Source organism: Melanostigma gelatinosum (genome assembly GCF_949748355.1).
Source record: "Melanostigma gelatinosum genome assembly, chromosome: 4".
Taxonomy (NCBI): Eukaryota; Metazoa; Chordata; class Actinopteri; order Perciformes; family Zoarcidae; genus Melanostigma; species Melanostigma gelatinosum.
This window is the reverse complement of record NC_136637.1, coordinates 12713141-12738323: the sequence shown is the minus strand read 5'-3', so window position 1 is coordinate 12738323 and position 25183 is coordinate 12713141. Positions and strand designations below refer to the sequence as shown.

The window sequence follows — 25183 nt, the reverse complement described above, 5'->3', positions numbered from 1 at the left end:
TCACTGACCGACTATAACCTCAGTGCAGGGTGCATCAGCACTAAACCCATCCTGCAGCATTTCAGCGTTTGCGCATGCGTACACTGGATCAGCCGGCCTCTGGATGTCATGTGATGCTGTGGTGTGGTGGATCTGCATTTTCGTCTCTCATGGCAATTGGCTGAGACCGATCTTTCTATAGTGTAGTGATGTGAGCATCGACACACTTGAGATATTTTAAGACTGATCTTAAAAAGTAAGCCACATGAAATAAATGAGAAGATAATCATCAACTATTAACACCTGCAGATACAGACACGCCAATGCAAAGCGGATGTGAATGTGTTTTTCCCAGAGTTTTAAGGTTCAGCTTTACTATCATACAATACTGCACAAATACATTCAGTTGTAGCCCCCTCCATGCCACAAACACATCAAATATTTAGTTATCGATGCTCAACACATATTTAAATGAGAGTAAAATAAAAAAATAGAACAACATTTATAAAAGTAGCACTAAAGGAATTATATAGATATATATATATGTATCGTATTTTATTACATACAGGTATGATGCTTAGATGTTACGAGTCAGCTTTCACATTTCAAAGGGTTAGGGCTAATTTAATCACATATTCTAATCAGTTTGAGGAGGAAATGTGCTTTCTGCCTCCTCTATTTGATCCAGTGAACTCTAGAGGGAGTTCAGAAGAAATTGTGTGAAGGAAATTCCTTTTAGTCTCATCAACCAGTTACTGACTGGTTATCTTTATGCATGTAAAAATGAAAAGTCTTTATCGCTGTGAATCCCACTTCCCTCACAGAGACAGGCACCTTTACAAGGGGTCATGTTGCCACACCTTTATTTGTATAGTTGTGGAAGTATAGTGATTACCAACAGCAAATATTTGCTTTGGTAATTTATTTCAGTTTTGTTCCTCTTCCTGCAGTTGTTTCCTCTCCAGAGCGGCTGTCTTTGTTTTAGCACCTTGTATATCTGGTCATGGCTCAGAAGAACCAGAAGTACAGGATTGGCTGGTCATGCTGCGTACTTGGGCTGAGCTTTGATTTTCAGCCAGAGGGCTAAATTTAGGTTTGCAAACAATGTTACGAGTATACGTATACTCGTAACATTGTATGTTACAACATTGTATGTATCAACATTGTGACAATAGTATACTATTGTCACAATGTTGATACATTCAGTTTATAAGAAAAGGTTTATTTTCTCAATAGTTCAGGTGTATATTTATTACTGCTGCGATGCAGTAATAGTTAGATTTATAGTTTGATTAGAAGCTTTACTAAGTTACAATAACACACTGAAAATACAGAAGTATAATAAGCAAAACAAATGTATTTAAAACACTCAATACACTAAAATTGTCCCTGTGATTATCATCGCCGATGCATGAATGTTGTTAGTTGAGCTCATTTAAGCTCATTTAAGCTATTTTATATTAGACAAACCTCCAAACTATTCAGTTTAGTTTAATTTAGGACAAGCACAAGAAGCAAATCCTCACATTTTAAATGTACTTTGACAGTTACAGTGGAGGAAAAAGTATTCCCTTTGGAATGGAAATAGAAGTTTAAAGTGGTGTGAAATGGAAATACTTGCATAATTAGATTTGTACTTTAGTACAATACTGGTAATTATGCTGTTTTGAAGGTTTAGGGGAAGTTGTAACGTTGAAACACAACTTCTTCATATTTTGCAGACAAAGTGATGAGTTGACAAGTCAAGACAATAATTTGCTCATTATTTTATAATGAAAATAATTATTATTTAGATTTGTTTAAAATGAAGGAAGATTGGAAGGAGGAAAATAAATATGTCGTATTTTTATGAATGTGGATGTGGTTGGTGCATGTTTGTATTGTGCATAAGAATGATATCAGTCAGTGGAAAGTCATGAAGTCAAACCAGCACAGCTGCACTTGTATTCTGGTTTGTCCGATAGTAACCCAGCACAGCTGAAACGTGTGTTTCGAGTGTGTGTGTGTGTGTGTGTAGGGGAGCAACTCTGTAGGGGGATGGGTTGGAGTTTCACAGCATCATCTGTCAAGTGTGTGTGTGTGTGTGTGTGTCTCTGAGCTGCTTCCCCACCGTATTCATTAGGCTTGCGTGGCCTTATATGGAAAATGGATCGTGTGGTGTGAGCAGTTTTAACCAATCAGGTTGGTTTTGGATGATGGAGTAGGGAGGGAGTGTTTCTGGAGGAAGCAGGCTGGCCTGGTCTGGGTGGGGCTTTTAGGGGGTGGGAACAACTGAGCCGGCTGCTGTTTGAAAATGAATGATATGCTGCTTAAGTTGTAGAAGCGGTGGGCTGTTGGGTTATTGTGTGTTCACCGGCAAACTGTATTTACAGATAAGGGAAAGTGGACGATTTCAGAGAAAACCTGAAATACAAACCTGAAATACAAACCGGGGAAATATTTTCAAGCAATGCAATGTGAGTAGCTCAATTTAAATATTTTATTTCATGTATTTGAGATGTAGTCCTCTGAACTTGAACTCAAGCTCTCACTCAGACAGATCAGGTTTGGTCAGAAACAGGTTAGTAATGATTCCTGAGAAAACAGCTTATATGTACGTATGTTTCATGTCTGATACTAAGGATGCTGTGTGGATTAATATCCCCTCCATACTCAAGTTATATGCCACATGTCTGATTTCCCTTGTTATAATTCTTAACCACTCCCTCTACCGCTTTAATTAAAGAGTTCATTTATATCTGGATTTTAGCTCAGACGCCATATAATACATCATATGTAATCTGTGAATTTCAATAGAGATGAAATGTGTGGCTCTTTACAGCATGTGGACATCTGCTCGCTTGTAAAAGGGTGTAACCCAACCGGCAGATCGCTGGCCGGATGACAACTAATGTTAAAGGGATGCCTTTGAAGCCTTTGAAGCCTTTTCCCTTCTTCTCTTTATAAATGTCTGCATTGGTTTACACATTTTTGAAACTGGACAAAAAATGTGAAGCTTGACGTGGTAGCTGTGTATTGAGGACGCTTATGATTACACCCGGCGGTAAACCACTGCAGGGGACTGTTCAGAGGCAGCATCTGGCCGAGGACGCTGATCTTTCAGAGGATGGTATTGGTAGAAATCCAGTTCATCTCTGTTGTGTTCTGGGCGACACCATTAGGTTCAGATAGTCAAGTGGAGACGGCTGGTATCTTGGACAAGGGGAGACGATGCATGACAATAGAGATACGCACCAGAAGGGAGGGGCTGAACTGTTTGACAAGGGATTAACCTAACTGAAGTTTGCTAATTTAATGAATGCAGTTGCAATAATGATGTCAGTTTGCGCAGGCAGTGCTTATTCCATCAGATAATTCATCCTGAGCATTAACTGTGGTGGCAAATGACAAGGAAACGTAACTAAACCACGCAAGAAAGGACATAAAAAAATGTCATTCTGTCTGAAAGCAAAATTAGACGGGTGCAGTAGAGCAGTTAATACATCAGTTGGGTGACTGAAGATTAATCAGCAACTATTTTGATGATCAATTCATTGTTTGAGGCCAAATTAACATTTGCTTGTTCCAGCTTCTCTGATGTGAAAGTTTGCTGTTTTTCTCAGTTTAATGTCATTGTAAATCAAATATATTTTGGTTTTGCACTGTTTATCACCTTGTCATACATTTTTCATTATTTTCTGACAATTTTACAGATGAACTTAATACAGTTGAAGCAAAACCATGGTCTCTTGGGGAAAAAGGGTGCAAGTTCAAGTAAAGGTGAAGCCCACAAAGGGATCACAAGGGTGATCTGGGTAAACTACAGCATAGCAGGAAAGGTAATAAGACAAATCTAAAATCGATAGTTTACTACACAAGGCAGTAGTTTCATTTTTGGACATCTCAGCTCAGTAACCTTGATGACAAACGATTGATGTAAGAAGCAGGGGGTCGCCACCCCCGAGATCATTTAAAGGCACGCATCTCGAGTATTTATTCATGATCTAAACATCCTGAGCTCATGTGATGAAACCTCGTCAGACCAAAATGGACAGTGTTGAGAGGAATTTAAAAAGGGGGCAAGCAAGAAATAGCCCAAGGGCTTTTTCAAGAAAAGGGGGGGCTTTTAAGATGCCTGTCCAAACCACACCCCAGTTCACTCCATATCAGCCTGCCTACACTCTCAACCTAACTCTCTTTTAATACTGCTGGAAACCCACATCCACTAACAGCTGTGGCTTGAGGGATCTGCAGCTGTATTGGAAGTAAGAAGCCAAATGAAATGGCAGCAGGGAGATCACATCTTGGCTGAAAGACCTTTAGGCTTCCGTAGGACTCATTGACAAAGTCTCCTCGGTGTCAGCTGGCTGCTCGTCGTAGGATCACTAGTAAACAGTGATGGCAGTTTGAGGTGATTGCTGCTGATTCTTCAAAGTTCAGAATTTCTGAACAATTTCTGCTGGTAATTGTGTTCCTGCTATTTTAGAAACAGTCCACACATGGCAAATGCCATTTGACCTGTTTTCATTTTTTCGAAGGTGTGGTTGGCTGCGTGATAGAAAATATTTTTGTTCCTGCTCTCTGAACTCTCCGGAGCCCAATTGTCCCTGACGAGCGAGTCATGATAGGCTGCTGCCACAATGGGCAGACGAAACCGCTGGTATGTGTTTTCAGCCACCTTAAATAAACAGGCCAGCAGCAGCTCAGACCTGTGAATTACCAAACGGAGGGGCTTGAATGAGAGGGAGCGTCATGGAGGGGTGTGTCTGATGTTGGACGAGTGGTGATGGTTTGTTGTTTCGGAGGCTTTGACGTGTTGCCCGTGATGAAATGTCATGTCAGTGGGAGAAAGGGATTATCCCTCCAGCTCTTTTGAAATGAAACTGATCACCTAAAACCATGTCAAGGATATACAGGATGATTGATGCAGGAGAAAAACAATCTGGCTTCTATGCTCTCATATCCTTAGATTTGGGTTCAGAGGGTTGAGCGTTGGAAACGTTGGTGTTTTGTTGACCAAGCACAGCAATGAAAGGCAATCCATTATTTGCAGCAAGACAATGTTATCTGCAGCAAGACTTTCCACTTTGCCAGCTCGCTCCACATGTTCCCCACACTGTTGCCATGCGACAACATTTTGTCAACAGATCAGATCGTAGTGTAGACGAAGACTATGTTTGTTTAGCAGCTCATAAAGTCAGCTAGAAAGGTTAACAGCATGTCAGGATGATATTTGTGCAGATTACAGTTTTCCTTTATCTGTCTGAATTCAGCAGCAACTATACGTTGTCAATATGTAGACGAATTATTGTTTAAATAACTTGTGTACGCTAAAACCTGCACAAGAGCCCAAAACACGAATGCATGTGTAAATATAACATCAACTACAACTGCTAGAAAAAGCAACGTGACCTGGTGCCAACATCACTCAGGTGTGAGTCTTGTGAGTATAGAAGCTGCCGGCTGTCACACGTTGGCGTTGCGGTCTCACAATTAGACCGAGCAATTCCTTTTTCTTTTTAGACGTCAAAAAACATCTTCTCAAAAGAGTGTGTGTCTAGAATTCTTATCAAATAAAAAGCACCCAGAAATAGATTCAATTGAGCTCAAAGTCAATTGACAGAAGCAACTATTTTGATGATCATGCAAGTCTACTTCTAAGCAAAAATGCTACCGTTCTCAGGTTGCAGCAATGTTGCAGCAATGTTCTTACATTGAGAAAACAATCAATGAATTAATCGACAGTGAAAACAATTCTGAGTTGCGGCCCTTTACTAAATTAACTCACCAATGGAAGAGTCAGTATAAATTGCTCATAGATTTGGACATTATTAAAAAGGTCTATCGTCAAACTCCTCGTTCAGTCTCCGGGGAGTGTTTTTGTGAAACAGTTTTTGCCTTTTTGCAGATGCACCCGATACAGTTTTGGGATATTCTTATACTATGTTGCGTATACACACATGGCTTATGTCTCGTTATCTTATTCATCATCTGTAAAAGCCTTCCCTTCACTTGCTGTGGATGCTTGTAAGAGATGTGCTTGTCGAGTATACGGAAGCTAACAAGCCCTGTGACTCCTCTCTCTCCTCTCAGTGACCGTGTCTGAAGCCGTGGTGATGGAGCCTCCCAGAGCAGCCGGCTTACTGGAGTCGTCCTGCGCCGCAGCCTCCCTCGATGACTGCATCGTGGATAGAGCAAAGTACGTCCACACAAACATATCCAGGACACCGCGGCACCCATGTCCCCGAGAGCTTTGGTTCGAGGATGAATCTGAGGGGGTCACACGATGTCAAATAAGATAATTAATGTTTATATTTTAACAGACAAAAATACCACCCAGGTTAGAGCTCCAGCGCTCAGTGGTAATTCACATCATGGTATCGTGCAGTTCCATTGTGTGTATGATTCGTGTAATCATTGTGGTTTCATCACTTTTGAAGCTTTAATTGAATGCAATAATACGATAAACTTTACTTTGAGATCTACAGTTGATATAAAAGGTATATTATGTGCTTTCAGGATGATGGTGATGAGTTTGTGTGTGTTGGGAGCCAAATATTTCCCCATACGACTCAGAGCAGGTTCAGGCTTCTGCCTCTGATTTTCCCCAAGGATCCACTTTCCTGTTTTCACTGAATGTGTTTTCCTTTCGCCTTCTTCAGTGAGTCTTCAGAGGAAGAGTCCGCAGGGGAAAGAGATGAGGAGATTGGTGCACACGCTGAAGTCGCCAGCAGCACCAAGGCTGCAGAGGTCCCTGCTGAACAGACCTCAAACACACAAACAGGTGAGGCCTGAAGAAAAGCCACGTGACGTGAATGTGTTTACCCTCTTTGTCCCTTCCTGAACTCTTAACAGTCGTGAGCGCGGTGCAGCCGTATTAAAGTTTTGACAAGCAATACACATACAGACAACTGGGATAATACTCTAAGTTGAATGCAGTCACTGTGTTGGCTGTAGTCGCTGAAGTCAGCATATGTGAACGCGGTTTTTCTCTGACCTTTTCCCCTGAGGAAGTGGGCCAAACCGAAGTAAGCAAACTCCACATTCTTCAGATAGAAGAACAACTCGACTTCCCTTTTCCTGCCGGCTTTTTCCAGTCCGAACTTTGACATTCCTTCCTGTCTTGGTTCACTGAGGGGAAAATCCTAGCACGAGTACTTCCCGGATATTCGTTGTTGCACAACAAGAACCTTGATAATTACCCTGATGTTAATCTGATAAATAGGTCATTATATTGGTTGTAGAAGATTAGAAACTGAAATCACATTTTCAGTTACTCTTTCAGTTTCCCTACTGAGTGAAATGTCCTTGAATTGAACTATGGCTGTACAGTCCATAAAATGCACATCCTGTCCTCTCATCAGCTCTGATAACCAGCTGTTTGCGTTCTACCAACATTTAGTTCATCTGTTTAATTTGGCACCATCGCATCAATTGAAAACATCCAGCTAGCAACGGTACACTTTTCTTTCTTCATGTAAAAAACACAAGATGCGTTTCTAATCAAAGAAAATCTTTTCATTGCATTTTGTTTTTGTAGCACGAGCCATCGATAATGTTAATTTTGTATTCACCAAAGTGATTGTTGACATCTCCGAACACTGCAACATTGCCACAAAGGGGTCAAACGGGTGAAGAAGCATGTCGGTAAGATGATCAGACAAATTGAAAACAAGCCCACAGTTTGATTGTCGAAGGTTAGAGCACTAAACATGTTGCTGGTGTTGCCTCACTGCACAGGAAACTGGGTGCACACACAACTATGTTCAGTGTGGTGACTCTAAGTTGAACCAGGAAGTCGTTCTGCAAACAGAGAGTTTTTATTTTACTGGTTGCTGTTAACAACCTGTACGAGGATCTGATTCATCTTTTTAAATCGTTCTCTGCAGTTACTTTGCTGCATACAGTTAACATAAAAATGAAACCCCATGTGTTTTAATTTATTTTTTATGAAATAAAATAACCCTTTGTGTTTCATGTGAGAACGTTTGTTTCTCCAAACAGACAGTAGGGTTGGTGTGATGGTGAGATATTTACTTTCTAGGAAAAGTACATTTAGCTAATCAGAAGTAAAAGCTTGTTTGTATTTTAATGTAGTATCAGAGGGCGTGTGGCATCTCCTCCAGTACAATACATGCAGGATGTTTGAAAACTAGAGGAACGAGCACAAAGTTTAGTTCTCAACCACCTTGATCTTATTTTTGTCTGTCATTTTCTTCCAGTGAACACCCAGCGTCCAAACTCCCTTCCGGTGCCAGCGGCAGGAGGGCTCGGCCTGTGGACGTCACGTGGCGACGCAGAGGTGACACTGAGGATGGGGGACTCTGGCCTGGCCGCTGAGACCCCTCTGACCGTCAACCAGATGTTTACCTCAACTGTGGAGCGCTTTGCCGACTATACAGCTCTGAGCTGGAAGGAGGGCGAGCAGCGGAAGAGCCTGAACTACAGAGAATATTACCAGAGCTGCCGCACCGCTGCCAAGAGCTTCCTTAAGGTACTTCCTTTTATCTGTTGATTAATCCAGTATGAATGACACTCATTTCAGAAGATGAAGCTTTCATCTCTATAGAGTTAGATATTCCGATTCCTTCTATTCTTATTACAATAATATTTGGGAGGGTTTTAGCAGCACACACCACCAAAATCTCCTGCTTTTAAGTGTGAAGTATATTTTCCACCTTCTCAGTAACAAAGAATACGAACAATTCATTGATTAATTGAGTCACTTTTTCAGAAACAAAATGCCAAATGTCATCTTTAATTGAATATCTTTGGGTTTTTGGATTGTTTGATGAACAAAACCAGACAAATAAAGAGAAAATAAATGACTAATGTTTGGTCTAGTGACTGGTGTTTAATGCTGGAAACGTTGGTGTTGCTCAATTAGAGAAATTCCTCACAGTAATCTCGTTACGCGTGTGCTCCTTTTAGTTTCTAGTCACCCTGAGCAACAATTCCCCTTCAGTATCAAAAGGTCTGAGATTTCCTTTTTGTTTTAAACAACCAACTGCTGCTGTTATTGTTTTAAAGCTAATCCAAACAACACGCCACGCATCACAAAAGAGCCGGGGTGAAATTGTGCCTCAGCTGTTTGCTCAGCACAGAGCACTTCATTGTTTGTGAAACTTAACAGCTTGTCAGTGTGGAGACTCAGCAGGACGTCGTGTACACACACATAAAGACATACTTACATGTGGCTGTCTGCATTTCAACATACACGACGAACCTAAACCTCCACACATGCACACCCTTCGACATGCGACATGATTTTCCATCTGCATGAGTGGAGCTTTAGATTTAAAGCCTCTTGTTGTATCTCAACTACTGTTGTGAAAGACTTCACAAGTTATTGAAAAAAGCTCATTGCAGTGTTGGTATCGGTTCCCTTCTCCAGTCTCCTGTGTCATTCATCTGTTTCTATAGTAACAGCTCAAAAACCCTGATGCATGCATGAGAGAATAATTTCTCTATTAAACTTGGGGAGGAGTAAAATCTCATCCCTACAACAGCAAACACTCTGAAAATGGATGTGAAGGATATCCCAATATTATTGTTTCATTATTGTTTTTACACAGCTTGGTTTGCAGCGCTACCACGGTGTCGCCATCCTGGGTTTCAACTCGGCTGAGTGGTTCATCTCTGACATTGCAGCTATCTTTGCTGGGTGAGTTTCATCTCTGAATTTGACAGCAATGAGCTCAGTGTTCGCTCGCTTGCGTTTTCATTGCCAGCTCTGTGTTTATGCGTGTGCTCATGTGTGCATGTCTTCCATACCCGAGTGGTGTGATCCAAGACTTGAAATGCGAGTTCACCAGAGCGCAGACCTTCGGGTGTTATCCAGTTCGGCACTTGGCCTCTTGGCTGAAAGACATCTTGATTAAAAGGAAGCTGATGAACTGCAGTGTTGAAAGCAACTAAGCACCCTTCAGAACCACTGGACTAAACTACCCAAACATATAAAGTAGTTAAAACTTGCTTCACCTCTTCCAGCTAAAACGGTAAAATGCTGTTAAACATCAAATTTTATTTCAGTATTTAACAATATAATGATACAATCCTATGAGTCAGTGTCCAAGTACTTTTAGTTTTAAATACAATACTTTTACAATAATGTAATGGAGTTGTTATATGTTGTATTGATCGTTTTACGTAAGTAAAAGGATTTGAGTACTTACAGTGATCTGTAAGCGGATCACTGAACAGTAATCACAAGCCTCTTCTGTTGAGTTTGGTTATTCAAAAGATCAGTACATGTCGTTTCTCTAAACCTGCGATACACATACTGTTTGCGGATTCCCCAGATTCCCACGCTCAGTGCTGAGTGACGCATGACAACAGGATTATATTGAAACTACGGTTAACTCGTCAAACTGGTCCTGATGAGAAGAATCACAGGTTTAGTTTCATTTATCTCGGTAGAAGACTGCAGGGCATGTCGCTGGAAAGCCAAAAGACAACAATGCTGCTAGGTCAGGTCTTTTGTCACCAGGAATGGGACGGAGTTTCATCTGACTCTGTGTAAACGTAAAAGTGAAACTGTTGTAAGTCTGACTGTTGTTTTGTCTGCTGCAGCGGGTTTGCTGTTGGCATCTACACCACCAACTCTCCTGAGGCATGCCAGTACGTAGCAGACAACAGCAAGGCCAATATCATTGTGGTGGAGAATCACAAACAGCTGCAGAAGATCCTTCAGGTGAGATCAGAATGAGTTGCATATATAAACACTTGACATCTATAAATCGAAGATATGAATGCAGGTTTTATTGTGCTCAGAGATGTGATCAGGACAGCGAAAAGGCGGGAAGAAAAAAGGAAGATTTGTATTTTTCTCCATTTTGTTGCCATCAATAATTAAGAGACAGAAATGTGAATTGGCGGCATCTTTTAGAACGGTATCGAGATTTATTAAAATGATATAACTCTAATGGTTTTAAATACTTACAGCCAGTGGTGTAGTCTTCTTATTAACTATAGTCTGCTTTATGTACTCATGGGATTATACTTTGTTTGTTTACAGGTTGAAGACAAGCTGCCGCACTTGAAAGCCATTATCCAGTACAAAGATGCACTTAAAGAGAAAAGACCAAATCTGTACACGGTAAGTACACAATCTGTTCATGGCAAACACGAAAAGATTAGCTTCGTCAAATTAGCATCATCTGAGTGATTTTGCTTGTGTACTGCAGTGGGCGGAGTTCATGGAGCTCGGACGCGACGAGCCCGACGCACCCCTCGATGCGATCGTCTCCAGCCAGAAGCCCAACCAGTGCTGCACGCTCATCTACACCTCGGGGACCACAGGCCAGCCCAAAGCAGTCATGCTCAGCCATGATAACGTAAGTTACACGAGCCAAGTGTTTCTTTACCTCTGGAGGATAGAGAAGTGTCACACGTTTGTCTGCCGACACTGACAGCAGTTGTAAAGCGGGAAAAGTGCAGATGGAGTTGACAGACCTTCACATTTAAGTACAACATGTACACGGCTTGTTCGGCAGATTTCTATTCAGGTAGGGTTCAGCAACTCAAGGAATTTTTGCTGAACCCTACCTGAATAGAAACCTAAACAACAATAAACAAACAATACTAACAATACTAAAAAGGCTGAGTCATTTAGATGAAATGACTCAGCCTTTTTAGTGTTGTTTGTTGAGGACAATTAATGTGGACAGACGATGTGATGGAATGTAACCCCGGGTACAATCAAGTACTATACTTAAGTACAGAGAACTTCTATATATTTCCATATTTTGAGTTTCTTTGATAACTTTAGTTACTTTGCAGATTCAGGTTATTCATACATTATTTTTTTTTAAAGTGATGTATTATTATCGATGAAGCTGCCCAGCAGTATAAAAAGTAGTTGAAATTAGCTCCACCTTTACCAGTTGCAACATTAGTGATGCTTACACATCAATGCATCTCAAATTGTAATTTGATGTATAAGCACACATGTACTTTTACTTAAGATTTTGAATGCAGGACCTTTAACCGATTATTTTTACAGATTATTTTTACACTGTGGTATTGCTTCTTTAGAAGATCTGACTACTTCTTCTACCCATGGCTGTAGTCCTGTTAAACCACAGACTCATTAACATGGCACCTGGCTGTCTCAAACAATTAAAAACTTCTCATGCACGTATTTTATTCTTGTCAAAGTTCACTTATATGAGGTATAAAACACTGGTCATAAACCTTCACCACTGTTTTTGTGTAATTCTCTTCATCTTGTAAATAGCATGTCTGCGTGCGACCTCCCATACATAAAACAATAAAGATACCTCATTAAATGCACTGCTCTCGCCTCGCCCTCAGATAACATGGACCGCGCTCTCCACCTGCCGCCATGTGGGTGTTACAGACGGCACTCGCAGTCAGGAGTTGGTGGTCAGCTACCTGCCGCTCAGCCACGTCGCTGCTCAGATGGTCGACATCTGGGTCAGCATGAGGGTCGGAGGGACGACCCACTTTGCCCAGCCAGATGCACTGAAGGTGAGATACAACAGTGGTGTTTAGTACACAAACACACGAAACACACAAAATATATGGCCCATTATTAACGGCAGAGATTTAAGATAAAAATTTGAATATTGAACATTTTCAAAGAAGGAAAAACAGGCGATTTGAAATCATCAGCAGCTGACATTAACATTCATGCAGTTTGTCTTGATTTAAATAATATTTTCAATTTTAATTTTGATTTGTACAGCTCCTTTCATGCAGAGACAAAGCCCAAATAGCTTTACAAAAAGAGGATTACAAATGTTGAGTACAGAACTCAAGCAAAAACAGTGAATGAAATGTTTACCAAACCAAACAATCTAAAAATATTAAGAACAAAAAATGTACAGGGATAAATAGAAAAAGAAACACAGTTCTTATAAATTATAATAATATCAAATAAAAAGCCAGAGTAAAAAAATCCAAAACGTAGTTTCAGTTTGCCGCTCTAAGATCAGGATGGAAGGTATTCATAGTTTAGGATCATGAAAACAGAAAGGATCGATTTAGTGGATGGTCATATCTTTGAACACGAATGATGTGCATCTCTCCATAACGTGTCCTTTCATGGCAAGATTGTATCCGTCTGGCATGCTACGCTGCAGCCTCTCAGGGCTCTTCGTTTCTTAAGGCTTCTCTCCTTTCACCATCACCGCCCCGACACATTCATCAGCATAGCCTGAGGGTGGACATACGAGTGTGCTACAGCAGATATGAAAAGCTAATGTGTTTTTCATGCAATAGTTTCCAAGAACATTGTGGTGGCAGATTTAAACCGTTCTGCTCATTTCCTCTCCATGAGCGCTGTAAACTGCATGTGTCGTTTGTGTTTAAAACTCTGCTTTCTTTTTCTAAATCAGGGCTCTCTGGTAAACACGTTGAAGGAAGTGCGTCCCACGGTCTTCATGGGCGTCCCACGTGTCTGGGAGAAGATGCAGGAGAAGATGAAGTCTGTCGGGGCCAAGTCTTCGACTGTGCGCAGGAAACTGGCTGCCTGGGCCAAAGATGTTGGCCTGCAGACTAATCTGGCCAAAATGAATCAGTACGTACGTGTTATAAAATGACAGCTTTATTTAGACACGCTTCAATCACTCCTCGTTCCTGTTTCCATCCTCGGGTTCTCTCTTTTTACCAAACTGCTATTTTGACATTGTGTCTCTCTTATTATCTGTTGGATGCTGGATTTATGGTGCCTTGACTCATTACATAATAAAACTCCTCCATCAATGATTGCAGCTCTGTGAGGTTGTGCTTTGAGCTGAATGCTAGAGGAGAGCTGAAAGGATCAAAGTGATTACAATTCATCCTGAGGGCAACATGTCTGTACCACATACTATGGCATCCATCCAACAGTTGTTGTATTTTATTTACAATCACAAATGTTCACCTCGTTGCGGCACGATAGCGGAAAGGTCAGAGGGTCACCAAAGCCGGCAGGATTCATTGTCTGGATATCATGAATGTCTGTACAGCATTTCATGGTAATCCATCCAATAGCTGTTGAGATATTCCAGTGTGAACCAACAGACTGGCTGACGTTGACATTCCTACATGCCAAGCTGCTGGCGTGGCTCGAAACTCTTACACTTGCTGTTTTGTGTCTTTCCTCAGAAGCGGAGCAGCTGGCCGCACGCCGCTCAGCTATCAAGTAGCCAAAGAGCTGGTGTTCAAAAAGGTGCGCAAGGCTCTGGGCCTGGACCGCTGCAGCAAGTGCTACACCGGTGCCGCTCCCATAACCAAAGACACCCTGGAGTTCTTCCTCAGCCTAGACATCCCTCTGTACGAGCTGTACGGCATGAGCGAGAGCACCGGACCTCACACAATCTCCATCCCCGAGGCCTTCAAGCTCACCAGGTACATTTTCTTTTTTTTTAACTTCCAATTTGATTTCACGCAGAATTTCCTTTACACGGACAAATCAGAGCCAACTCAAAAGCATGTGGTGAATTATGAAAATGTTGTTTTGTCCTACAGTTGTGGTAAAGAGATCCCAGGGTGCAGGACGAAGCTGCACAACCCAGACGAGGAGGGAAACGGTGAGATCTGCTTCTGGGGCCGTCACGTCTTCATGGGTTACCTCAACATGCCCGACAAGACGGATGAGGCTCTCGACGCAGAGGGTTGGCTGCACTCCGGTGACCTGGGCAAACACGACCAGAACGGATTCCTCTTCATCACCGGAAGAATTAAAGGTTATTCTATGTTCTTTTTAGAGCATGGACTTGGTGTCCTGTTACAGGAGATGCAATCTCTAAGCCGCGGAACATTTTCTAACTATCTGTGATCGATAAAGTGTGTTACTTACCGGTAACTGTGATTTTTAGAGCTGATCATCACCGCAGGAGGAGAGAACATCCCTCCTGTCCCTATCGAGGATGCTGTGAAGGGGGCCGTGCCGCTGATTAGTAACGCCATGCTGATCGGAGACAAGAGGAAGTTTCTATCTATGCTGCTCACCATTAAGGTGAGTCTCAGAAACCGGGGCTGCGGTCGAATAGTCAAAACAATATTGTCCTATGTCTTCTCCTTTACCTTGATGGAAATCATGAGGTCACGGAAAGACGTGAAGGAAAATTCACAAGGACAAAAGACAAGCGCAGAGAAACCAACTGCTCTTACACTGGTATATTATTTTACGCAACTTTATAACGCAGAGAAAAAGAGAACAGAGACTAATTTGATGCTGTACAATTCGATTCCTGTCCAAAATAGAGTCACACCTCCTAAGGTACAATGAAACAGCGATGTTATTGATGGCCAAATGCTGCGTCGCTTTAAATGTAGCTGCCGCAAGGAATGGGGGACGGCATTCTCTCCTTTCTTTTTGTAAAGGATGGTCCACTGCACTATATCCTAAAGGAGATAAGGAAGCAAGCATTGAAGCTGATTTAGCTGTGATGTCATTTATTAAGAAGGAAAATCAATTAATAATTGATTGAGCTCAAATTGAAACAGAATCAATCTTTACAAAAGAGCTTCACAACTGAGGATAAAATTTAAAGATCATTGACGGGGAAATCACAGCTCAAATGTTCATAAAGATTTAATTAATTACTTATAATTTTAAATTAAGTTTATATATGCACCTTTGACATTTTACAGAACACTGCTGTCTGCCATTTTTATTAATTGTGTTGGTAATTTCCAAACAATCTAAAAAATGTTGTACTGTAAGTTGACATATCTCACCGTATATTTCATGTCCACCATGTTTCACCCTCAGCTATTTTTCAGTAAACCGTTTGTAAATCTGGTCTAAAGTATGTTTGGATGTGCACATCTTACTTCTTTTATAAATACCAGTTTGTGAGGGAAATGGCGTATGCATGTTTTTTTGTGCATATGTATCGTTTATTAATCTGGCCCCTGGTGTAACCTACCAGCAAGCACGGTTCTGTTTGTGCACTTTAATCACAGTCGAAGGAGGAGACAGCAGGGCACCGCAAAGAGAAGGGAAACTGTACTCGTGAAGATAACTGTTGAACAGAGTGAAGGATATCAGATGGAGACTGCAGATATAACTTGTCAGCCATTCTTTATCTGAGCCTTGTAAACATCCTATCATACTTTGTATCTAATCTCAGAAAGAGACAATATATATGATATATATCTTGTTTTGACTGATGAAAAAGGAGCAGCATCAAAAAGTGAAGCGTTTGCTTTTCAGACGTTTCTTTTCAGATGCTGCCATCTAGAGGGCTTTAAGGAAAACAGACCCAAATTCCAAATTTTTGATATATTAATGCTTTGAGTTACATGGACAAGAATATATATACATAAAAATAAAGGTGATACAATTCAACTTTTCAAATGTTCTTCTCTCCAGTGCCAGCTAAACGCAGAGTCAGGAGAACCAGAGGACGAGCTGACACCGGAAGCTATTGAGCTCTGCAGGAAGCTGGGCAGCAACGCCACACGAGTCTCTGAGATCGCAGGCGGCCAAGACCGACTGATCCACGCCGCCGTTCAGGAGGGAATCAACCGAGTCAACAAGGAGGCGACATCCAACGCTCAGCGCATTCAGAAGTGGATCATCCTGGATCGTGATTTCTCCCTTCCAGGAGGAGAGCTTGGTGAGTGAGATGGGAACGCAGGGTGTGCCGACTATAGAGGATCTTTATTTTGCAGGAAGAGGACAATTGACTCTGTAATTGTGTTAAACCTGCAGTGTGTGGTATTCACAATGGAGAGTCCAAGGCTTCACCTTCCTGAACCACATATGACGAAAGGGCTTCTTCTAACTCAGTGGTCTCCAACCTTTTTTAGATGAATACAAAGTCTCACATGGTGCATGGCTCTATGGGTTGTTAAATCAAAAAGAGTCATTTCTTCCTCTTCAGACTGTTTCTTTTGAATAATGTATAGATGCGTGGGGTGGTAAAACTAGTAGAAACAATTAGATCAACAATTAGCTGATCGACAACCAATTATCAAAATAGTTAACTATTCATTTTCTAATTGTCGTTTTTCAAGCAAAAAGACCAAACTTTCTCTCACTCGTCTTTTCTTCATGTCACAGACTGTCATTTTATGTGGAGCCTGTGGTTTAGAACAAATACTCTTCTTTTTTTTTAACACATTAATATGGACATTTTCACTGTTTTTGACTTTACTGTATAGACAAAACAATTACAAATCAACAAATAATTGTCTGATTCATCAGTAATTAAAATGAATGAACGTTAGTTGCAGAAAAAATGTAAATAAATCACAAACCAAATTGTCTTTAAGCAGAACTTAGATTTTTTTTCTCTTCCTAAACCTACCACATTATTAAGAGTCAAATGCATCATCTTAAATTAGAGTGACTTACAATACTGACAAACTGACCAGAAGGCATATCATAATACTCTGACATCCACGGGACAAAGCAACTAGGTTTAGACTCAATCATGTGTGCAGTTCAAACTATAGCTTTAGGAAGTGATATGATTCGTTTTAAGTGTTTAACAACATGAATTCCTCACTTGTTCCACAGGCCCTACCATGAAGCTGAAGAGGCCGGTGGTGGCGAAGATGTACAAGGAGCAGATTGAGAACTTTTATAAGGAGCTGGCAACTCCAACGACCCCCGAAAACCCGCTGCCTCCCAAATAGAGCCGCTCCTCCACCCGCAGGGAGATCCAGACCGTCTGAGCCAACTTGCAGACACACCTCACCTCATTAATCCAGCCATTTTTCTTTTGTAAAAATGTTTTGATTGCCTTCAATTTTAATCATTTTGTCTTTGTTTACATTTGTAGGTGTTGTGCTGAAAATAAGAAGCCATTGTAAAAATAGCTTTATGATTTCGAAGACTATTTGGATTACTGGGATGAACAGTAACATCCGATACATGAAGTAGCAGCAGCTGTACGTAAGGACATTTGTTGGGTTTATTTTACTGTGTTACTTGAGATAAGAGACAGAATCCAAAAGAATTTGTCTTAACATGTTTTTCTTAATTTATTTTGGGTTTGCCAAAGTTTACATGGGCTAAATTACCTTCAAATGAAGAACATTTCTATGAAAGACTCCGTTTCTTAACTTAATCATATGCAAATCTTTACTGGCATTTTACATGTACTTGGTCTTTTTTTATTTTTCTTGTCTTTGTCAGCTTTCAAAGAAAATAATCATTTATTTTGTACACGTTATCAAATAAAGCCAACGTTTTGCGCAGAGGTAGTTGCAGTTAGAAGGGTATAGAAATCGATCTCATAACTTAGCATCCACATCTAGTTTGTCATGCTGTAAAACACGTCACTGAAGCCATATCCATTGCCTTTTGTAATTGTAAAGTCAGACACAACTGCCTGGTCCTTCTGCTGTGATTTTTGTGGAATATTGTAAATATGTTTTGCCTAAATCATCTTTCACTTATTTTTTTTTTTACAGTTTTCTTCAGACATTTCTTCAGCAGCCCAGAAATCTCATGCATAATGTTATTGCACTCAAACTAAGAAACAAAGACTTGCTTGGAATGTACAAAAGTTAAATTATATAGCTTCATGGCAAGTATATTACCTGGTCTGTTGCCATCCCTTGTTCACATAAATGTACAAATGTTTGAGGTTTTGATCACATGTCTTTAGCCTCCTTGAAGATGTTTCACACATTTTGAAAGAAAACGTTTTAAAAAGGGGAGTATAAGAGTTTGTACTCCAAAGAGCTGGTCTTGTATATGAAGTAATTATGTATATAATAAGCATATCGTAGGTATTCGTAGTACTCTTAGCAGTTCACAGTGAAGGTGGGTTTGGCGGTTATGGTTTGCTCAAAGTAACTGAAGTTCAGGGTAAACCGAACAATTTTTACACGCGTGTATAAAGTTAAATCAGGAAATGACGGTGATTCAGTGTGTCTGGATCTACCTGACCTGAAAGAGCTGCTGTTGTTGGTGTTGACAATATCAGGGTTGAAATATGGAAATATGCATGGAGTACGTGAATGTTGGGTGTTTGATCAGTTACAGAATAAAAGTTGAATAAGCTAATGTGAACTCTGTTCTTATTCTGTGTGAGGCCTGTTGAATGTAAAGTATCTAGATCAATCTGATCGTTTACTAAAGTAAAAGTAGCAATACCACAGTATAGAAACACTGTTACACATAAAGTCAAGCATTCAAAATGTACTTAATATAGCAAATGTTAAAAGTAACCATTTTGCAGAATGAGTCCTATTTCAAAAGATTGTATGTTATTGAATTATAATTGATGCATTAATGTGCACATCAGCTGGTAAAAATGGGGCTGATTTTAATTTATTTACATATCGACGGGTAGCTTGTGAATTTCTTCCCAGGGAGCAATAAGGTTTTGTATTAATCTATAATAAAACTACTTATGATTTGATTATATTTTGCATTATTTATCTGAATCTGCAAAATAAGTACAATTCTCAATAAATATAGTAAAGTAAAAAGTACAATAATTCCTATTAAAATACATTAGAGTAAAAGTCTTAAGTGACATCAAATGGAAATACTCAAGTAAAGTACAAGTACTTCAAAAATGTTACTTTAAGTGAGTAGTAGTAGTCATTACTGCCCCGGCACAATGCAACTGGACACTCTGCAATAAATACCGACTTCAACTGTGAAGCAATTGTTTTGCCTCAATTCTCAAGTTTCACAGTACTGTTGTAGTATATTTGATTACGTTACACTATAAAAAACACAAAGCGGTTATTAGTCCAATACAACACTACTACAAATCCAATAAAGTGAAAATTCAGACATTTCTCAGTTAATTTGTTGTGAAATTAAAATTTCACCAAAATGCTAAAAATAAAAGGGTAAACTTATGAGTGGGTTATTTCAGTCAAATCATATATCACTGTGTGTAAAGTTATATCGCAATTTAAGATTATATTCTTTATCAATAAATCAGTTCACTTTTCAAAGAATAGATTTTTTTGCCAATAAAATGTCAGAAAATTGTTTTTAAAAAAATGCACATTATATTTTACAACATTATACAACAAAACAGTTATCAATACATTTTCTTGATTGGCTTATTGGTTAACCAAATACCTGCAAAGTTTAATGAGAATCTGACCGTTTCTTGGTTTATCCTGCAATTTAATAACCTGACAAATGTACGTCATCAAAACATGAAAGACCATATAAATATCCAGTATTGCCATACAGAAGTCTTGGTAATACATTTGTAACATTGCCCACAATGGTGTCTCACACCCGGACACATAAATGTATGGCAACAACCCACATTAGGTTTCCTCAATGCGGATCTGCGTCAGAGTACAATTTATTTATCAGCCTTCGCCAATAAATGTCCCTCCTCTGCCGTTCCCTGGATAGATGGTCAATGCCTCGTGAGCATTACTGGCCGGCCCGCTGCGTGTCCTTTTAACCCCGCAGACTGCATTGAACCATCACGTGAACTTTACGTGAACCCTGCACACGCGCACCCATGACCGGGTCGCACAACGGTCAATGATGATGGGACACACGCGGGGACAACAGTACTTAATGACTTTATTAATAATATGATTTAAAAATTAAAAATAACATTAAAATAACAATGTTTTGTCCTCGTTAACAACTTGCATCATATGGCCACATGGTGGCATTGTAATGCCAAGTTTTTATTTTCAAAAAAATACCAAATTGTTCTGCACATCCAGTTTGTTCTTCTTGGACCACATATAAGGAACACATTTCAGACATCCCCCGAGTTAAAACAAGAACTCAAACCTTTATAAATACAGGCATCCCGGTACACTTGTCACAGACACATTATGACGAGCACTGACACAGGAAACATCCCGTCTGCTGCACATGCCCCCCTCACCCCACCCCGCTCCACATATTTGCAACCATTTGCTCTATATTGTTCCTCATCCTCTAAAGATCCACACAGTAGATATTCTACCTTTGCTGTATTATACATGTTTTATATATAATATAGTCTCAGCTGAAATGTTTCACTCCAGCAGACCTGCACAGGGTTGCAAAGGGAAAGGGACCGGAAGAGTTTCTCTGCAATCTTGATTCCAATTTGCACTTTTTTCTTTCTTTCATGAATGTCTTCAATGGTTGCTCAACACAGAAACAAAGGGCTCTCAGGAAAATGTAACTCTTATAGTGGTTTACATTAGGACCACCAGTTTCAATTATTTCAAACTTAAATTTCGGAGAAATCGTGTTTTATCCGTCATTTTGGTTGGCAGGCGGCTCCAAGTACTACGATACCCATGAGCCTCAGCAGTCGTTGCAATGGAGGAGCCACATAGAGGCACAACGGAGGAAGAAACGCCTGCAGCTCTCGCTGATGTTCTCTGAAAAATCTCTTCTTCCTGCATCCAGTGACGACGTTGGAGGGAACGAAAAACTACAGAGTGCTACTCCAGCTTTAGTAGCTGTGGGGCGCAACGCCGCTCAAAATATGCCCTTGTTCTTTTCAATTGTGTTGAGTTTCCAACTGCAAATATAGCATCCCCCAAATTTTGAGTGCAGAGGACATTATGAATGACAATTATTATGTTTTGCCTCAGGAAGACGGAGTAAGAAGCCGCTGCAGCGAGGCAGAGAGAGACAGCAGGGGAAACAGCTATAGAGCCGGCATATTCTCACATCGCACTCTGTGAATTGAGGATTTATTTCGACCAAACCAGCGTTGATGATTGTTGGAACAGTGGAAGGACTAACTCATGGATCAGGTAAGTTTTAATTCGTTTCTGTCCAGTTTGAGTGGAGTGCGTTTTACGATGAGTTAAAAGAAAATGAAGCCCGTCTTAGTTTAGAGAAAGAGAGAAGCTTGGATTCAGAAGGTGTACGGTTGTATTTTTCAGTAGAATATTGTCTTTATGAACAGTTTTGAGTTTATTTTGTATATTCATCAGCTGTAGCTGAAGCGCAGTGCATACTGGTACATGTAGGCACAGCCGGCACGGCACCACATCAGGAGAGATCGGCATTCTGGGTCAATATAGCACGAACTGGGGAATTTGTGTCTTTAACGGACTACATTTACCATCAACACTGATTGGAGATCCACGTTAAAAAGGTGGCAAATTTTCATTTTAACTGAACGCAGCGGAATTCATCCAAAGGTGACCCAAAAAATGAAAAGTAAACTGATTCAAGATATTATACAATCAGCTTTCTCAACAGCTTTATTAGCTTCTGTCCGCGTTTAGCGGCGCTTGTGACAGAATTTGAAGCAGACTGATTTGAAGTTTCTGGCCGCAATGCTCCTTGGGAGTCGTAGTTAACCAACTATCTTATCTAACACGTTTTTAAATCATTTGGACTCAAGGATTGAATCGGGAGAGTTTCATGTTGATCCAAGCAGTAAAAGTGCTCCAACTGTGAGTAACGCAACACTGTCTGTAGGGAAAGAATGAAATGGGATTTTTACTTCTGGTACCAGCAGCGCTGAAAACAGCTCCAACTCTATTGTTTCCTATGATGCAGTTCTTCAGCCTCAAGTTATCATAACATAACTAAATTATGTGACCGGTTTTGTTTGTGAATCGACTTCTATGAATGAGTAGAAAACAAACACTCAAATCATGACACGGAACATAAACAGTTCTAGCTCAGGAGTTCAGTCCCCTGAACCAAAGTGTTGGACTCCTTTTGAGGTTTAGCTCATCCAGCAAACATTTTCCTACACCTGCTTCTTGGTGTTCAGCGGTCATCAGAATAATGACACACAAAAAAACATAAAGGGAACATCCCTCATAACGTTTCACACCAAAAAATAGATCCAACGGGCATGTTTGTTTGGTGAATAATAGTGACAAATCATGCCAAAATAAAGAACAATTAAATAAGAAACAAACAAAAGGTTGGCAAAAAAATAAAATAAAAAAAATCAATTCATATCATATTGCATGTAAATATTGTATAAAATCCTTAAAAATACAGTTCAGGTAACTACTTAAGTACTGAAGTCATCACAGCCAAAAGTGCAGAGGTCCATAAATAAAACATCGACTGTGGGTAGACAGTCGGGCTTCTCTCGAGTCCCCACGTAACCTCCCCTTCTCAACCACCACAAGGGACTGAATGAGCGCCCGGTCAAAGGCCAGAGTTCATGAACTAGGACTCAAACGTTCCCACATCGATGCACAGAGAAGAGGACAGGAAGGTTGTTCTTTAAAATCTCTCCTATCGCTGACAAACACACTCGCAGACGCACAAACGTCACTCACACAAAGTTGCAAAGTTCATTCTCAGTAATCACGGCCTGAAGTTCTGTTGACGGAGGCACACCTAGAGAAAAATGAGGGTGGGACGGGGGAAGAAGTGAGGGCAGGAGGGGGGAGGGAGGGGGTTACTGCAGGGCACATAAGGCGGCAGGAATCCAGTTTTTTTTTTTTTGAGACACTTTTTCCGTGCTCAGACGGCGTTTACAGTAAGGGCCGAGGGAGTGTGTACATGTCGCTGAGCCAGGCAGGCAACAGAAAAAGAAAGAGAAGTATTAAAGCTATCGAGGCGTCAGAATAAACACACTGTCGGCAGGAACAAAAAAAGAAGGAGGGGAGGGAGGGAATCGGTCATTGAAGGTTTATACCACAGTGTGTGTGTGTGTGTGTGTGTGTGTGTGTGTGTGGGGAGCCTAAAGGGGCCACAGGAACTAACACAACAGGGGCCTGAATCAAGAAGCAAGTTCACCTCATTCTGGCTTTCTTTGGGGTTTTCTGGCTTCACATCACCGGTGATCCTGGAAACCGGTCTCACAAAGCTGGCTCGTGGCTCTGTTGACTGACAATTAACCAAAGTGGGTCGGAGTTTGTTTACATTAAAGAGGCGTAACACAAAGCCCATCTGATCATTATGAGACACAACTTTAGATCTCGGAGGACATTTTGTCAGCGCAGAAGCAAAAAGTAATATTCAGTGAGAAGCACTGTGGGAATCTGCTGGGCTTTAGACACTGATGATGAACCTCTCTACTGTTAAAAGAACAATACAAGAATACTAATTAAAAGAGTATGTTGTGCTACAAAAATATCTTAAATGTCTGATATAGATAGCATGTACAGCTAAGTGTGTAAACATGTTTCTTTGTGCTCATTATTGTTTATCGTTTGCAGGTTTTGATGTAATCCTCTAGAGCGAAACGTCTGAAGCGCCAGGTTTAGTGGTCTTAAAGTGAGCCAGCTTTGTGGGATCGGTCAGTCTGGGTTAAAGGGATCAGTGAGACCCACTGATCTTGCTTCACGACGCAGAGAGACAGTTCAGATATTCAGGGAAAGAAAACACAAGTAGGGTTTCCTTCAGCTTATTGGTCTGCCTACGAGCCCTCTGCTGATGCTCTTCAAGCACCTGGCTACTTGGTATCAAACGCTTCAACATCAAATACTTCAAACCGCTTGACGAGGGTTCGCCGACTCTACTGAACAACAAACGTCTCCCGACACACACACGACACAGCTGAAGCAACGGCTACTCGAGCTAATCAATGTGAGTAACTACCAAACAGCCACCTGAAGCATCCTCTTTAAAACAACGGAACTAATCTCAGAAAGCAAGAACATAAAATAAATGGCCACCATCGGGGGGAGAGTAGTGGTCTTTAAACTTCTAGAGGGCTTAATTAACAAAAATGTCAACAGCCTACGGAGACACTGGGGAAAAAAGGAGAAGCCGGGATGGAAGCCTTTAAGACAATACTGGATATTCAGGCATCCTTTTATAACACATATATATAACACTTGTTTCCCCAAGGGGAGTATTGGGTGGGGGGATGTGGGGGGGTATTCCAATCTGTGTGACCATGGCTAACAGAGTGTACACCCCCCCCCCCCCTCACACTGCAAGTCGCAGAAAAAGGCACAAGAGTGGGGCTGTTGCTAGCCGTAGAAAAGTAAAAGCGATTTACATTCATAGCTCACAGGTTTTCTTAACCGCAGTCTGGGAATAAATACACAAAATGCACTTGTAGAAAAATAAAATGTAAAAAAAGCGTGGCCCCTATTTATTTTTTTTCCTTATTTTTGGATTCTGGGAGACAAGTATGGCTACTTTTTCACGGATTTTGAAACCCCCCCCCCCCCCCCCCCCCCCCACCACTTAGAAGGCAATTCAGGAGTGATCCTCCACTGCTCTGGCCGTGAGCAGTCGAGCCCTTTCATGCACGCCAATATGAGAATAAGGGAGGAGGAGGGATGGAGTGAGAGGGGTAGGGGGCTGTTGGTAGGAGGTCAGGGCTCAGCTTTCAGTGCGAGGAAGTAGAGGGGGGAAACTCAATGTTCAGACAACAGAGAAACC

The 25183-nt window shown here is 40.8% G+C and overlaps 1 protein-coding gene across 2 annotated transcripts; it reads left to right on the top strand.

The window, feature by feature from the left end:
* Positions 1 to 2311: 2311 nt before the first annotated feature.
* On the top strand, positions 2312 to 18892 carry acsbg2 (acyl-CoA synthetase bubblegum family member 2). 2 transcript variants are annotated; one of them, XR_013771896.1, is made up of 16 exons: positions 2312 to 2435; positions 6052 to 6157; positions 6621 to 6742; positions 8181 to 8452; positions 9534 to 9622; positions 10531 to 10651; positions 10976 to 11056; positions 11145 to 11294; positions 12274 to 12450; positions 13320 to 13501; positions 14071 to 14313; positions 14434 to 14651; positions 14784 to 14923; positions 16286 to 16532; positions 17438 to 17811; positions 18337 to 18892. XR_013771896.1 is itself a non-coding variant. In XM_079266529.1 (15 exons), the coding sequence occupies exons 1-15, from the start codon at positions 2429 to 2431 to the stop codon at positions 17554 to 17556; spliced, it is 2274 nt and encodes a 757-aa protein (XP_079122655.1). In that variant the 5' UTR covers positions 2312 to 2428; the 3' UTR covers positions 17557 to 18892. The 2 variants fall into 2 exon arrangements, 1 of the variants encoding a protein (XP_079122655.1); XM_079266529.1 differs by having other exon boundaries at positions 17438 to 18892.
* Positions 18893 to 25183: the final 6291 nt, after the last annotated feature.

Bases quoted from the DNA above. Each gene is read 5' to 3' on its own strand.
- acsbg2 (XM_079266529.1), top strand. The intron at 6,158-6,620 runs GTACGTCCACAC...CGCCTTCTTCAG, and splicing joins TGCATCGTGGATAGAGCAAA to TGAGTCTTCAGAGGAAGAGT. The intron at 8,453-9,533 runs GTACTTCCTTTT...GTTTTTACACAG, and splicing joins CTGCCAAGAGCTTCCTTAAG to CTTGGTTTGCAGCGCTACCA.